The 13,097-nt window shown below is 41.8% G+C and overlaps 1 protein-coding gene across 3 annotated transcripts in view; it reads right to left on the minus strand.

Moving 5' to 3' along the window:
• Mllt3 (MLLT3 super elongation complex subunit) overlaps positions 1 to 13,097 on the minus strand; it is a 264,581-nt gene that overhangs the window by 108,312 nt on the left and 143,172 nt on the right. For all 3 annotated transcript variants that reach the window (XM_021199690.1, XM_029539487.1, XM_021199691.2), the window contains exon 3: positions 1,782 to 1,864. In XM_021199690.1, coding sequence (XP_021055349.1) covers positions 1,782 to 1,864 — 83 coding nt within the window. The remainder of the gene's footprint in view (positions 1 to 1,781; positions 1,865 to 13,097) is intronic.

The following is a 13,097-nucleotide window of genomic DNA, read 5'->3' on the forward strand; positions in this document are numbered from 1 at the left end:
TCTGTCTGTTTTTCTCCCATGCTCTCACGCGCCTCTCTCTCTCTCTCTCTCTCTCTCTCTCTCTCTCTCTCTCTGTGTGTGTGTGTGTGTGTGTGTGTCTGTCTGTCTGTCTGTCTGTCTGTCTGTCTGTCTGTGAGCATCCTAAGTAATGGAGATTGAAGGCTGTAAAAGATGACATGGCAGGAATGTGGTAAGTAGACATGTACAGTGAGAAAGAAAAAAAAACATACAAAAAGTATGTTATTGCTATAGTCTTATTTTGTAGGCTAGTTTATTGTCATGTTGTATCTTCTGGTCACAAGGAAACCTTTGATGAGTTGAAAGGCTAAGCCTTCTAGACAGGCAAAAGCCACTGTTGCTGTGGAAAGCACTGAGTGCTAAAGAGTGGGTTGTTGCCATGGCTCTGATCCTGCCCTGAGCACAGAGAATCATTCACTATGGTCTGTGAAGTAAAGTGTGGATCCCAGGCTGCACCCACGGGATGCTGCTTGCATGGCTCTGGTGGACTGCGCTTGGGAGCTACCGCTATGCCCAGGACCAGACTTGAATGGAGTGCTAGCTTAAAGAACTGAATTCTCTTTTCTCATTTGCTTTCTCTTTTTCAAAAGTGAACTGTCTCATTTTAGGGCACATTTAGGGCACTATAATACTTTTGAATTGAAAGCAAGAAAGAGCATTATTTAAAAAAAAAATTCGGGCACTATTACAGGCCTGCCATGGGATTGAATGCTTTGCTGTGGGTAAGCAAAAGCACTGATCCAGTGAGTACAGAGAAAAAGCAGCAAGCAATAGCTCTGGCAGCTGAGGGCATGGGATCTTGGTAGAAAGGGTACTAACTTCATCACTCACGCACAGACCACTCCAGTGCATGGTGCCAGTTTAGTACCTTCTTGTACCCAAAATGTATAAAGATAAAAAGATAAGAGTCTAGCGTGAGATAAAAAGATAAGAGTCTAGCGTGTTTATAAACAAAATCCTGAACAGTAATGCTGAAAAGAAGTTCAGCACTTAAGAAATGTTTACTTAAAAAGGAAACAATGTTCCAAATATTCCACACATGGTCAGTACACAGAATCCTTCTGACAACTTTCTGAGGACACTCCTACCTCACTGTGCCATGAAGGAAGGAAGCACAGGGACCATCAACCATAACCCATGCCTTGCAGTCTGTAGACTCTGCCCCAAACACAGTGGCTTTTTTTTTGGGGGGGGGGGGTTGTTTTCGAGACAGGGTTTCTCTGTCCTGGAACTCACTTTGTAGACCAGGCTGGCCTCAAACTCAGAAATCCACCTGCCTCTGCCTTCCAAGTGCTGGGATTAAAGGCATGCACCACCACTGCCCAGCTCACCGCAGTGGCATCTTTTAGGTGCAATAGAATCCAAAATACTTCAGGCTGAAATAACTTTATATATTGGCCATGTATGCTCATCAGCTAAAGGTAATACAGGATTTTATTTTTGAAAAGTTCTAGAGATAAAGCAGGACTAGAAACATCTCCTGGCAAACTCGGATTTCTCTTTTGTACTTTACAAACATCTCCACCTTTTTCAGAAAGGAAATTACTCTTCAAAGGAGTATTTAGTGAATTTTATATAAACAGATTTAATATGATTGAAATTATACTTTCATAGTTACTATTATTAAAATTTGTGATAACCAAAATTCTAAGAATTCAAGCTTAGCTTTAACATTATGTAGTATTAGAATTATTAATGGATTATAATTAGCATTATTTGGTTGACACAGGATTCTGAAAGACTAGCAGGTAAAGATTACATACCTTGTTTTTAAAATAAACTTCAATTGGCAATATGAAGCCAGCGTACCCGGACTCTTCTACCTTGTAAGGTGGGTCTTTGCACACTGCAGCGTTAAAAGAAAAAACAGGGAAGGTGAGAACAACAGACAGACAGATTTTTAAAACATGAACATTCTACCAGCTACACCAGGCCCAATTTTCAGCCCCACTGCCCATTTCACAGTCAAGATTCTGCTTTCTTTATTTCTTCTTCTCTGGGACCCATAACAGTATTTTCCTATCTAAAACCAAATCTATATTCTTAAATTAAAATCTGGGTGGAGTGTGGCTCGCTACCACCAGTTATGGTCACAGTGAAGGACTTAATTATTATGCTCAGAAACAGGACAGAGCCTGTGATCCAACCTCAAGAAAAGTAAATATTGGTTCTCTCCCTGTGGGTTATGATCCCTCTGGGGTTGAATGGCCCTCTCACAGGGGTTGCCTAAGACCATCCTGTATAGCAGATATTTACATTATAATTCATAACAACTAGCAAAATTACAGTTATGAAGTAGCAATGAAAACAATATTATGGTTGGGGGTCACGACCACATGAGGAACTACCTTCAAGAGTCACAGCATCAGGAAGCTTGAGAACCACTAGAACAACAGAACTACAGAGTTTCCTGACAAAAGAAACACCCCAAATTGGGAGCTACTGAAGCGTCCTCCCTGCCTAGGCCTCTCTCTGTCCTCTAAGATGTTCGAGATGCTTGACAGACCTGAAACCCATGCTCTGTCACGTCTCAGGCACACTAGGATTCATCACTCCCACTTTCTGATGTCACAAAATGAGGTTTAATGAGATCCCACAACACATTTTTTTTTTTTAAAAAAACAACCAAATAGTTATTTTTTTTTCTTAAAATAAACCAAGGTCTTAGAGAATCAGAGTCCTTGGGGACTGAAATTTCATTCTTCCAAACCTTCTACTATATTAAAACAATCACAAGCCAAGTGAATCTTACTGGGTCTTGTGGGCTGGAGAGCCGGCAGGGAAGTTAAGAACACTTGTTCTTGCAGGAGACCTAAGTTCCAGTGTCCAGCATCCACACGGCATCTCACAACTGCCCTGACCACAGTTATAAAGGATCTGTTGCCCTCTTCTAAGCTGGGTGACCTCCTGCGTTCATGTGATACACATTCACTCAGGCACACACATGAAGTATAGGGAGTCTCTTTAAATGGTGGTTTCATGGTGTAAGAAGGGGAAACTGTATATACTGATTGTCAGTCCACTGAGTCCTCAGTCCAGGTCACATTTCCAGGCTTCCCCACTGTGTTTCCCACCAGAGCCCTGTGCTTCATTTTCACTCTGACTTCCCCCAAACATGCCCAGCACTTCCCACCTATGCTCAATGCTTCCATTCTCCTTCCTCATCCAGATCCTGGTTTCTTCACGAAGTCCTTCTAGCCACGAAGCACCTCCTTTCATCCACCCAAAGCATTAAGTGTCTTGATCACTACTCTGAAACTAGACAGAGTTCTGTCTGACGATATACTAAAACCCCCACTCATTTATTCCCCTTCCCTCAAAGACAGGAAACAGACAAACAGACAAACACTCTTTTACCTTGGCAAGTTAAAGCTATGACAGGTGGTTAGGGTGCAACTGCTGGCACACAGGAGCTCAAAGCTACAATGAAGCTCACACTCCAAACTGCCTTCACAAAGCTGCCTTACTTCTCTGAACCTTGGAACTTGCTCCCGAAGAGTAAACATGGTGACTGCTAGATACTGATGTTTGTGTTTCCCCCCAAAAAATCACATGTTAACATTCTGATGTTAATAGCATCACATGAGTGCTGTGAGGGGTGATTGCGAAGGAGTTGACTTTGCATTTCCAACCCTCAGAGAAGCAATGTATGGCAATTAACACAGAGACCTGCAACTGGTCAAGGTGGGAAAAATTTCAGACTGTGGAATGCTTAGCCCTAAATGAAACATCCATACCCTCTCTTCCAAAGGCTTGGGACAATTGCAGAAGATGGGGGCAAAAGATTGTAAGACCCAGGTACAGTGTGAATGAACACAGGGATACAGTATCCTCTGGACACAGTGTGAACCTGCCTATATGAACTCACAACAGTAGTGGCAAGCCCTGGGCAAACTCAAGCCAGACCAAACCGCATTATAGAGAGGGGAGGAGGACATGGAACCTCCCCTAGCTGATAACTGTTGGGGAATTTGTCACTAGTAGGTCAATGTTCAGTGTAAGATCCATGGATATCTGGGCAGCACAAACTGGACTTGATGGGTGGGGGGAAAAGGGAGGGACACAAAGTTGGGAGGTAAGGGATGTTAACGCCCAGAGGAATTAGGGGAGGCAATGAAAACACTCAAAATCCAACTCATTGTGCAAAATTGTAGTAGAAGTAGTCGTGTTCATCTTCATAGCCATTGTTGTCATCCAAAGATCTCTCAGATCTCTTCCACTACATGAGGCCATAGCAAGACACCAGTCAAAAATCGTAAATAGGATCCTCACATCAGAACCTGCACATGATGGCACTCTGACATCAGACTTCAAGCCACCAGATTGCAAGAAATAAGTATCTTTGGTTTCTAAGCTACCAGGTCCATTGTACTTTGTTACTACAGCTTGAGCAAACCAAGGTGATGCATATACATAATGCAGCAATGTATATGAATCAATGCAACAATGTACAGATCCTTCCTCATGCCAGTTAACAGGCCCTAAGATAACCAATCACCAGGCAGCCTCTGAGATGAAAACAACATGGAAACAGCAAGGAGAGAGGCTTAGATTTCGACCACGGGACTGTCATCCATGGCCTCAGGCTAGAGGTCTTGATAGCTTCTGCTTCCTTTCTATTTAACAGAGAATAAAACGCCATCTATACACTTGCTTCAATGTGCAACGTGACTGCATGTAGGGAATATTATAAACAGAATGTGTTTTATTTAGAGTTGATGGTGGTATACATGGATGTTGGTTCCACTGGGCACAGATAGGATGCGATCACAGAGAAGTGGACTGAAAATGCAGGCTTACTTTTGTCTCTACTTGACAGTGTTTCATCATGTAGCTCAGGCTGGCCTGGAAATCTTGGTCTTCCTGCCTCAGTCTCCTGAGTGCAAGTATTATAGACAGGCATATGCCATCAAACCCAGCTGAAGGCAAGATTTTAATGGCCAACTCTCTCCTTTAGTCAAACCTGACATCCGGAAAAGTCAAGAATGAAGCACCTCACTTTATCTCGTATGTTTTTCTAATTTAAATAAAAAGAAAGAGCAAAAGGACCCAGAGTAGTGGCAGTCATTTATTCACTGACCACCTGCCAACCTTCATGAATATTCAAATGACCTGAACACTGGGGTGAACTTGTAGCCCCACCCAGCGGGCTGGTGGCTGGCAGCACTCTTGGCATTCTCAGCTATGGGGTCCTTGCAAAGAGGCAGTTGCATTGTATGAAACCCTTAAAGAATTAATGAAATTATTTTTAGATGGCAGTTTGGTGTCCAGGTTGCTTAGAATTAATCATGCCAGTGTCATTTGAAGGAAGTTTATTTTGTGGGCTGCTGCACCCGCCAGGGAGTTATAGCTGTTCCTCTCTGCACCCTTTTGTATAATTCATTTTCTCTATTCTGCATGCAAATTGCTCCAATTATAGGAAACAGCTGTTAGTGGGCACATCTTCGAGTTGGAAATCTTGGGATTTTTTTTTCAGCCTCCTAAAGGAAGTGATCTGCTGTGTATTAATATTCTGTACAAGTCTGTTTTCATAAAAAATATTTATTAACTTATACCTCAATTATTTTTAAGTGTAAATTTTTCATTTACAACAAATGATGCCTGTATAGTACCCTGAGTTCTTAATTAGTAGTAAACAAGAGAGCCAGCAAGGTGGCTCAGCCAGTAAAGGCACTTGCTACCAAACCTGAAGACCTGAGTCCAATCACCAGACACACACACAAGGAAAGAGGAGAAACAACCTCCTCAATCTACCCTCTGATGTCCACATGTACACACACAAGCAAGCAAACTTAAATGTAATAAAAAATGTTTAAAAGACATAAATTAAAACTGTGTATGTATGCAAATACGCTCATGTGTATACTCATGCAAGTATGGGTGGATGTACCTAATGGAAGCCAGGGATCAATTTTGGCTGCCATTTCCCCTCAAGCACAACGCCCCTTTGTTTGGCCAGTTTTAGTTTTATTTTTGTCGAGACAGGATGTCACTACATGAACCTGTCTGTCTTAGAACTCACTACATAGTCCAGCCTGGACTCAAACTCACTGAGATCCACCTGCCTTTGCATCACAAGGGCTGGAATTAAGAGTGTGCGACACAAAGTTTCTCACAGGCCCAGAGCTCATAGATTAAGGCTAAGACAACTAAGCCAACAAACCGCACCGAGAACACAGCAATGTGCCAGGCTTTTAACGTTGGTTCTAGAGATCAAATGTTGGTACTCGTGCTTGAATAACAAACTCTTTGGCAGGGCTATCTCCCTAGCCAAAAACATTTTCGATAGAGCCAACATAAGAAAAAGAAAGCAATATAAATATATAGTTCCTTTCCTTATTCTAGCATGTTAGAATCCTAAACCTAAGTTTCTGAGCTAGTTCTATAAAAGAAGCAGAACTAGACTTGAAGACATGCAGCCAGTGGGAATAGTACGTGTCTAAAACAACCCTTCAGAACGGTAGACACATGATAGGTTGATATCCCAGGGAGGCCTGCTCTTTTCTGAAGGGACATAGAGGAGCAGTGGGTCTGGGGGAGGGGAGAAGTGGGGAGGAAGGACTTGGAGAAGGGAAAACTGTGGTTGGGATGTAATATATGAGAGAAGAGAATTTAAAAGTAGGTATGATACTAATATGCAATGTTTGGCATAACGCTAAGGATACACACTGACCATTAGCTGATTTAATTTTGACCTTGAAAACAATCGTAAGAGGAAAGAAAACACATGGGAAGGCAGAGGTTGTGACTTAGTTAACTGAGAGTAAGGCAAGTCTACGATTACTCATGAGTAAACTCTCAGTGGAAAACTTACTATTCTCAGAAAGGGCAAAGGGAGGGTCGTGGTATACAGAGAAAAAAGTTTCATAGATGAAAAAGCAAAGAGATCTTATACAATAAACAAATTATAGATATGAAAACAAATTTAATTCATTCAATAATGACTTATTTTTTAATACCAAAAAGTCCCATAAAAATCCTTTTGCAAACCCAAAAGACCTTCACCTAAGCTCTAAAGACGCTAGCAGGCAACAGTTTTCTCACTGTTTCTCAGAAACACAGCTGGGAAATTTTGCTCCAGAGCAGTTCTCTAGATTATCTGCTTAGACAGTATGGTTTATGCTGATCTGAATACTTCTATAACGAATATGGCCCATTGATTAATTATTGGTTTTACTTTATTTACTGCACAGAGCCATTTAGGAAGGAAACACACACCAGCCTCTTTCTGTATAGTCTGGTTATTATCACAACTTTGTGCCAATTGTTGCTTCCAGCTTGAGCCTTTTTGGAGCCCTTCCCTCCCCATTTCAAACCCACCACATCAGTCCTGTACAACCAATCTCATTGTCCCAAATGGTCTCCTACCAGCGTCTGAAAGTCTAGAGCCAATGTCTACGAGTCTGAGCATCAAGGGATAGCTCACCACACCTTCTATAAACATGGTCCACGCCTGGACAGTAAGACAGTCTAAAAAGAACAAAAATCAACAGTTGGGTTTTGTTTTTGTTTTTATAGGCACAAATGGACACATACTCATTAGTGTGCTCATGAGCCACATACATACCCAGAGAGAGGGTGGGGGGAGAGGGAGAGAAAGAGAGAGAGAGGCAGGCAGACACACATATTCATTACTGCTTCTATTTTGACTGTTTCTAAATAACAAAGAAAAGGAGTTAGAGAATAACATTGGGCAAATCTTTGACTATGTGTGGAGTTTTTCACCTTGTTCATTTAAAAGTTCAAATGCAGTGCTGAAATATAATCTTTGCCAAATGTAACAAATAACTATGTGAACATAAGCACATTTTTCATAAAGCTTTAGAAATAACCACTAAACACAGTTCAGTGACTGAGGTAGTTCCGGACCACAAGTCTCCTTCCTTCAGAGCCACAAGACCCAACTCAAACACCTCTCCCTCCAGAGAGCCTTCTACTAATACTGTGAAACTAAAGGGCAGCTTTCCTTTGCTAGATTCTCCTATGTTTCTTATTGTACAAAATTGGTGCATCGTGGTGTAACTGCCTACCATCAATCCCTGTCCCAGAGGTAGTCCCTCATTTACGAAGCAGGTTGAATTCATAAGATGTAACTTTAACTCAGGCTTCAAAGAGTGGGAGTTGTCAGGGAGTCAGGGGGAAGAGAATGAAGGCCGTGACAGTAAGCAGGGTACCACGAAAGCCATTACGGAAGTTAGAGCAGATGAGTAGCCATTTTCTAAATGGTGGCACAAAAAATAACAGGAAAGCCTCTGTGGTGTAAGTCGCGCGTGTGAAAGAAGGGTCATTCATGACCCAGAGCTGCAGGAAAACCCTGGAGCTAACCTAAGGGCTCCCCACTCTAAGCTGGCCAATGGCCCAATGGCTCCTACGATGACCACACTTGCTGCTAACAGAATCTTGATGTACATGTTCAGAATACCTTTAGCTTCTTTGTGTTCTGATTTGCACAGGGAAATGTCCCCCACAGAATCGTGTACACTTGGCTATAGTCATTTGGGTGGTTATAGAACCTTTAGGGGTACAACCTTGATGGAGGAAATGGATCACCGGTAGCTTTAAGAGTTCACAACCTCTCCCACGTTCTGCCCACTCGGCTTCTTATGTGTGGAGATGTGATCTTACAGCTCCCTGCTCCAGCCACCCACTGTCATAGAATCTACTGTCACCCTCCCTCTGGGATCACGAGGTCCAAATAATCTTTTTCTGCAGTAAGTTGCTTATAGTCATGGTATCTTATGATGAAGATAATAGTGGCTGATATAATCTCCAAGAGGGAATTTTGTTATAAACATACCCATGCTTTTTGTTTTGCTATGGTTCCGGGGATCTTACTCTGGGCCTTGTGTACGTTAGTGTATGTCACTTGTGTGTGCTACTCTATCAACTGAATGACATCACCAACCTTCTATAAAGAATTTTTTCATAGTTGTCCAAACCCAGGTAGCTAAAGTTAAGCCAATATATTTTGTTTTAAAGCAAATACCCAGTCATAAAACAGGACTTCCTTTAAAACCAGTTCTTCAAGGAACTTACTGTTACAAATGAACCAGCAAAACAGAAACTGTCCCAAACTAGAGAACAATATAAATTGTTAGGAAATAATCAACAATCCTTCAAGCTAATGTTGATCTTTCTCCTAGCAACTTGGCCTACATTTCCTCCATAAGCACATGAAATTGCTTTTACAATTTTAAACCATTAACCCAATGGAAATAGATTTCCAGGCTAATTGGATGGGAAAAGGCAAAAAAAAATATGTCTTCATAAAGTTCATATTAGAGACAAACCTAATTTTTATGGAGAGTTATTCAGATAGAAAAATACTGAGATTTTTATCTCATGGAATATTGTCCTGCTAGCACTGGGGAGACTGGGGTGAAAGAGCAGCGAGTTAGAGGGCAGGGTGGGACACCTATGGAAAGCTTCTCTCTCTCGTCTCTGTCTCTGTCTGTCTGTCTCTTTCTCTCTCTGAAAACAAAAAGAAAAGGGGGTGGTGGGGGAAGAAAACGTGTCACCAAAGTCTCAGACAGAATAGTCACATTTCAGGTCTCCCTGAAAGGGGAGCATCTGCTAAATGGAGACTGACCTTCCAGGGAAGCAATTGAGAAACGTTCCCAGTGTTGTAGGCCCAGAAAAGCTGTCTGTCTGAAATGCAGCTCCTCTCTGAAGCTTTTACATTTTTATTCTAAGAATAATTCATATATATTTTACTTATATAAAGGTTCTGATTGCACATCTGTATGAATGTATGTACGTGCGCTATATAATGTACCCGGTGACTACCAAGTACAGAAGAGGAAGGTAGATCGCTGAAACCGGAGTTACAGATGATGGTGAGCTCCCTTGTGGGTGCTGGAAATCAAACCCAGGTCCTTTGCAAAAAAAAAAAAAAAAAAAAAAAAAAAACTAATGCTCTTAACTACTGAGCCATCTCTGACGCCCTCCTTCTTAATCAAGTATATAAGAAGCCAATGGAGAGTCCTATTGTTTTTTTTAATAACACCTCAAGATTTCATTATGTGGAAAAGCCCTCTGACACAGTGTTCCTCCCAGACCTGTGCCCCAAATTCAGACCTGAGCTACAACTGTGGCTGACTTTTATTCTGAAGGAGAGAATGCTTCTGAGGCTAGGGGAAGACTAGAGAAGGAAGAAAACCAGCACACAGAAGACACTAAGGAATGGAGTTACCAAGCATGCAGAGCAACAGTGGAACAGGATGCAGCAAGGAGAATGGGAGTTCACAGAATCACAGTCCTTCTCTCAGGAGAACGTGTGTAAAGGCACTGGCTGGTGTGGCACAAATAGAAATAACGTTTACATTGATCCACAGGAAGAGAACAACCCACCATAGGGAAAGCCCGTCCTCACCTGACCTCAGAGCTCCTTCATCACTCTCTTATCTGGCTTTCCCTCTGTAGGCGAAGGCAAGTGCTCTTTCCTACGTCTGTCTAACTGCACATCCTGGATGCCACCTTGTACACCTTACAGGATCTGCAGGTTTGTCTGTCACTTCACAGTCTCATCTCTCGCACCCCACCTTTCCCAGTGCTACAAATCCCCAAGATAGCAATGATTCCCCCTAAGGTCTGATTACCAGACAAAATTCTTAGGAATGTGTATAATGAAGTTTTGAATGACAGGCTTTAAATAAAAATCTGTCCTTTGAAATCTCAGAGTCCCTGAAAAATACCAAAAAAAAGCCTTCAGACTGAGGAACTTTAGCCACAAAAATTGAGTTTTAAGTGCAATTTAGGAAAACGAAAAAGATCACCAGTGCAGAACTATCTTCTTGGGGCAATGTAAAAAATGGCATGTTTCACAAGAGGAGAACAAGAGTGGTGACTGTTCACAGTACCGGGAGAGAAAAGTTTACATTTCCTCAAGCATATTTTGTATTTAAAAAGACACCATCCAACTGAGGTGAGTTTCCCCCCGAAATCAGTATACAGTGTCTTCAGAGCTACTTTTAAAAGTGGTACAATAATATTCTCTCCTATAGCACAATTCAATTTCTTATTCTGACGATTTATTCTTGTCCAAAGGCAGAGAACAATAAAATGGTGTCCTACACAAGAGAGCTACCAGCTGTGCTCCAGTGATAGACACGGCCATGCACTATGAAGTAATCAAATATAATAAATCAAATATGGAACCCATTTCCAACAAAAATAAACAGCTGAGACCACCATAATCAAACTCCACAGAAGCACGAAAAGAAGACAATTCAACAAGGGCAATGACTTAACTTCTCACTTCTCAATTAATTTCTGCTTTATTCTCTTTCCAGTGGGGGAGGGGGCTTCCAGGAAAGGATCAGGACCTGCCCCGAGTTTACAGAAAGGGTGAAAAAGAACTGGACTTTGTTGCAGCGTCTTATGCACTCAGCTTTTTTGGTCTCTGCACAGCATTATCATTGAGTAGCTTATCCAAGGAAGAGTGCTTTAGCTCCGAGAACAACCAGAGTCAGGGAGCAGGAAAGAAAAAACAACCAACAAAACCCCCAATCCTCGTTTTTTTTGCAAAAAGAGACAATACTATCCAAATAATACACAGAAAAACACCACTGTCCTGAACAAACAAGGGGTGGGGAAGACAGAAGGTTGGAACAACGGGAAGTAAGAGGAGATGCTGCTGGAAATCGCTACTGCCCATCAGCAACCATTCTAGGGCACACTGCTGAGATTTCTCTAAGATCAGGCATTTTGCTCTCCTAAATTAAGGGCTCACTGAAAAACTGATTTCAGCAATGGGCTTATGGCAAGAAGGAGAGAGAGAGAAGGTGGAAACAAGCAAAGAACCAGCGGACAGATAGACAAGACAAAGAGCTTAGTTGCCAAGAACCAGAGCTGCTGAAAGGGACTCCCTGGTCACAAATCCACTGTGGACATTCACAACAGTGACATGATGATACATACAGTTCCATCATTTATCGAAGGAGAGTGATGCTATTTTTCCTACTTCTTATAGCTCCTGCACACTGAAAGACAACGTCCATTGTAAAAATAAAGAGATAATCCTACTAGCCCAGAGAACATTCTGGAAACTGAGGCACACCCAGCGATCTAAGAGTATTCAAATACAAACTGAAAAGCATGGAGATGTATTTTGGGCTTTCCCAAAACCCTTCTCCAGAGCAAACTAAAATATGCATATTTGTACTTAGTTTAACCATTCTCGGCTAACATTTAAAGCATAAAAGTTGAAGGGCTGAAGTACTGCAACAGAACGGACTAGAAAATGGAAGCGCAATCCCAGTGTAAGACCCAACGCTGTAGTAAAGAAAAACTAGCAGAGGTCAAGAGACATGTCTCTGCTTCCAAGTCCCCTTTGAACACTGGCCTTGGACTACTGTCATTAAAAAGGGACCAGCTTCCACTACAGAGGCTGTGTCAGCATCCAAAGCTCGGTTATCCTAAAGACAAAGCGTACGGGCTACTTCTAACTTAAAAGGGAATGCATAATGTGATTCCATAGCTTCAATTAAGCGTAAAAGATCTATCAGCTAATTATCACATCTGTTGTAACAAAAAATCAAAACTGAAATAAAACAAACAAAACAAGGATTCAGCATTACACTTTGTGTGTGTGTGTGTGTGTGTGTGTGTGTCTGAGTCTGTGTATCTGTCTGCCTGCCTGCCTGCTGTCTGCATTTCTTTGCTTGTGGAAGATGGAAACCCCGGTCTCAGGTTGCCTATGCTGTCTTTGAACTACGTAACTAAGAAATACTTTATGTTGCAGATCTTTGTGCTTCCACATGCCATGTGCTGGGGTTCCAGGTATGCACCACACCATGCCAAGTTTTGTGTTTTGTTTTACAGTTGTAGGGGCTGAACCTACAGCTTCAGACAAGCATGGCAGATAGGTACTGTAGGCCTGAGCTACACACTCAGCCCCAACACTTGAACTGTTTCAAGTGCATTCTGGTAAAGGCCTTTTCATAACCAGAGACAAATTTTGTTTTTATGAGACCATTAAAATAATACTGGTTTTTAAAAACAGAGGCTGCCTCATGAAAAATTCTATAAATTAGATTTTCATTCTCTTATTGCCATTCTGACTGTGGAGTTAGATTAAA

The sequence above is a fragment of the Mus pahari genome, chromosome 6, assembly GCF_900095145.1.
Source record: "Mus pahari chromosome 6, PAHARI_EIJ_v1.1, whole genome shotgun sequence".
In the NCBI taxonomy this organism is placed as follows: Eukaryota; Metazoa; Chordata; class Mammalia; order Rodentia; family Muridae; genus Mus; species Mus pahari.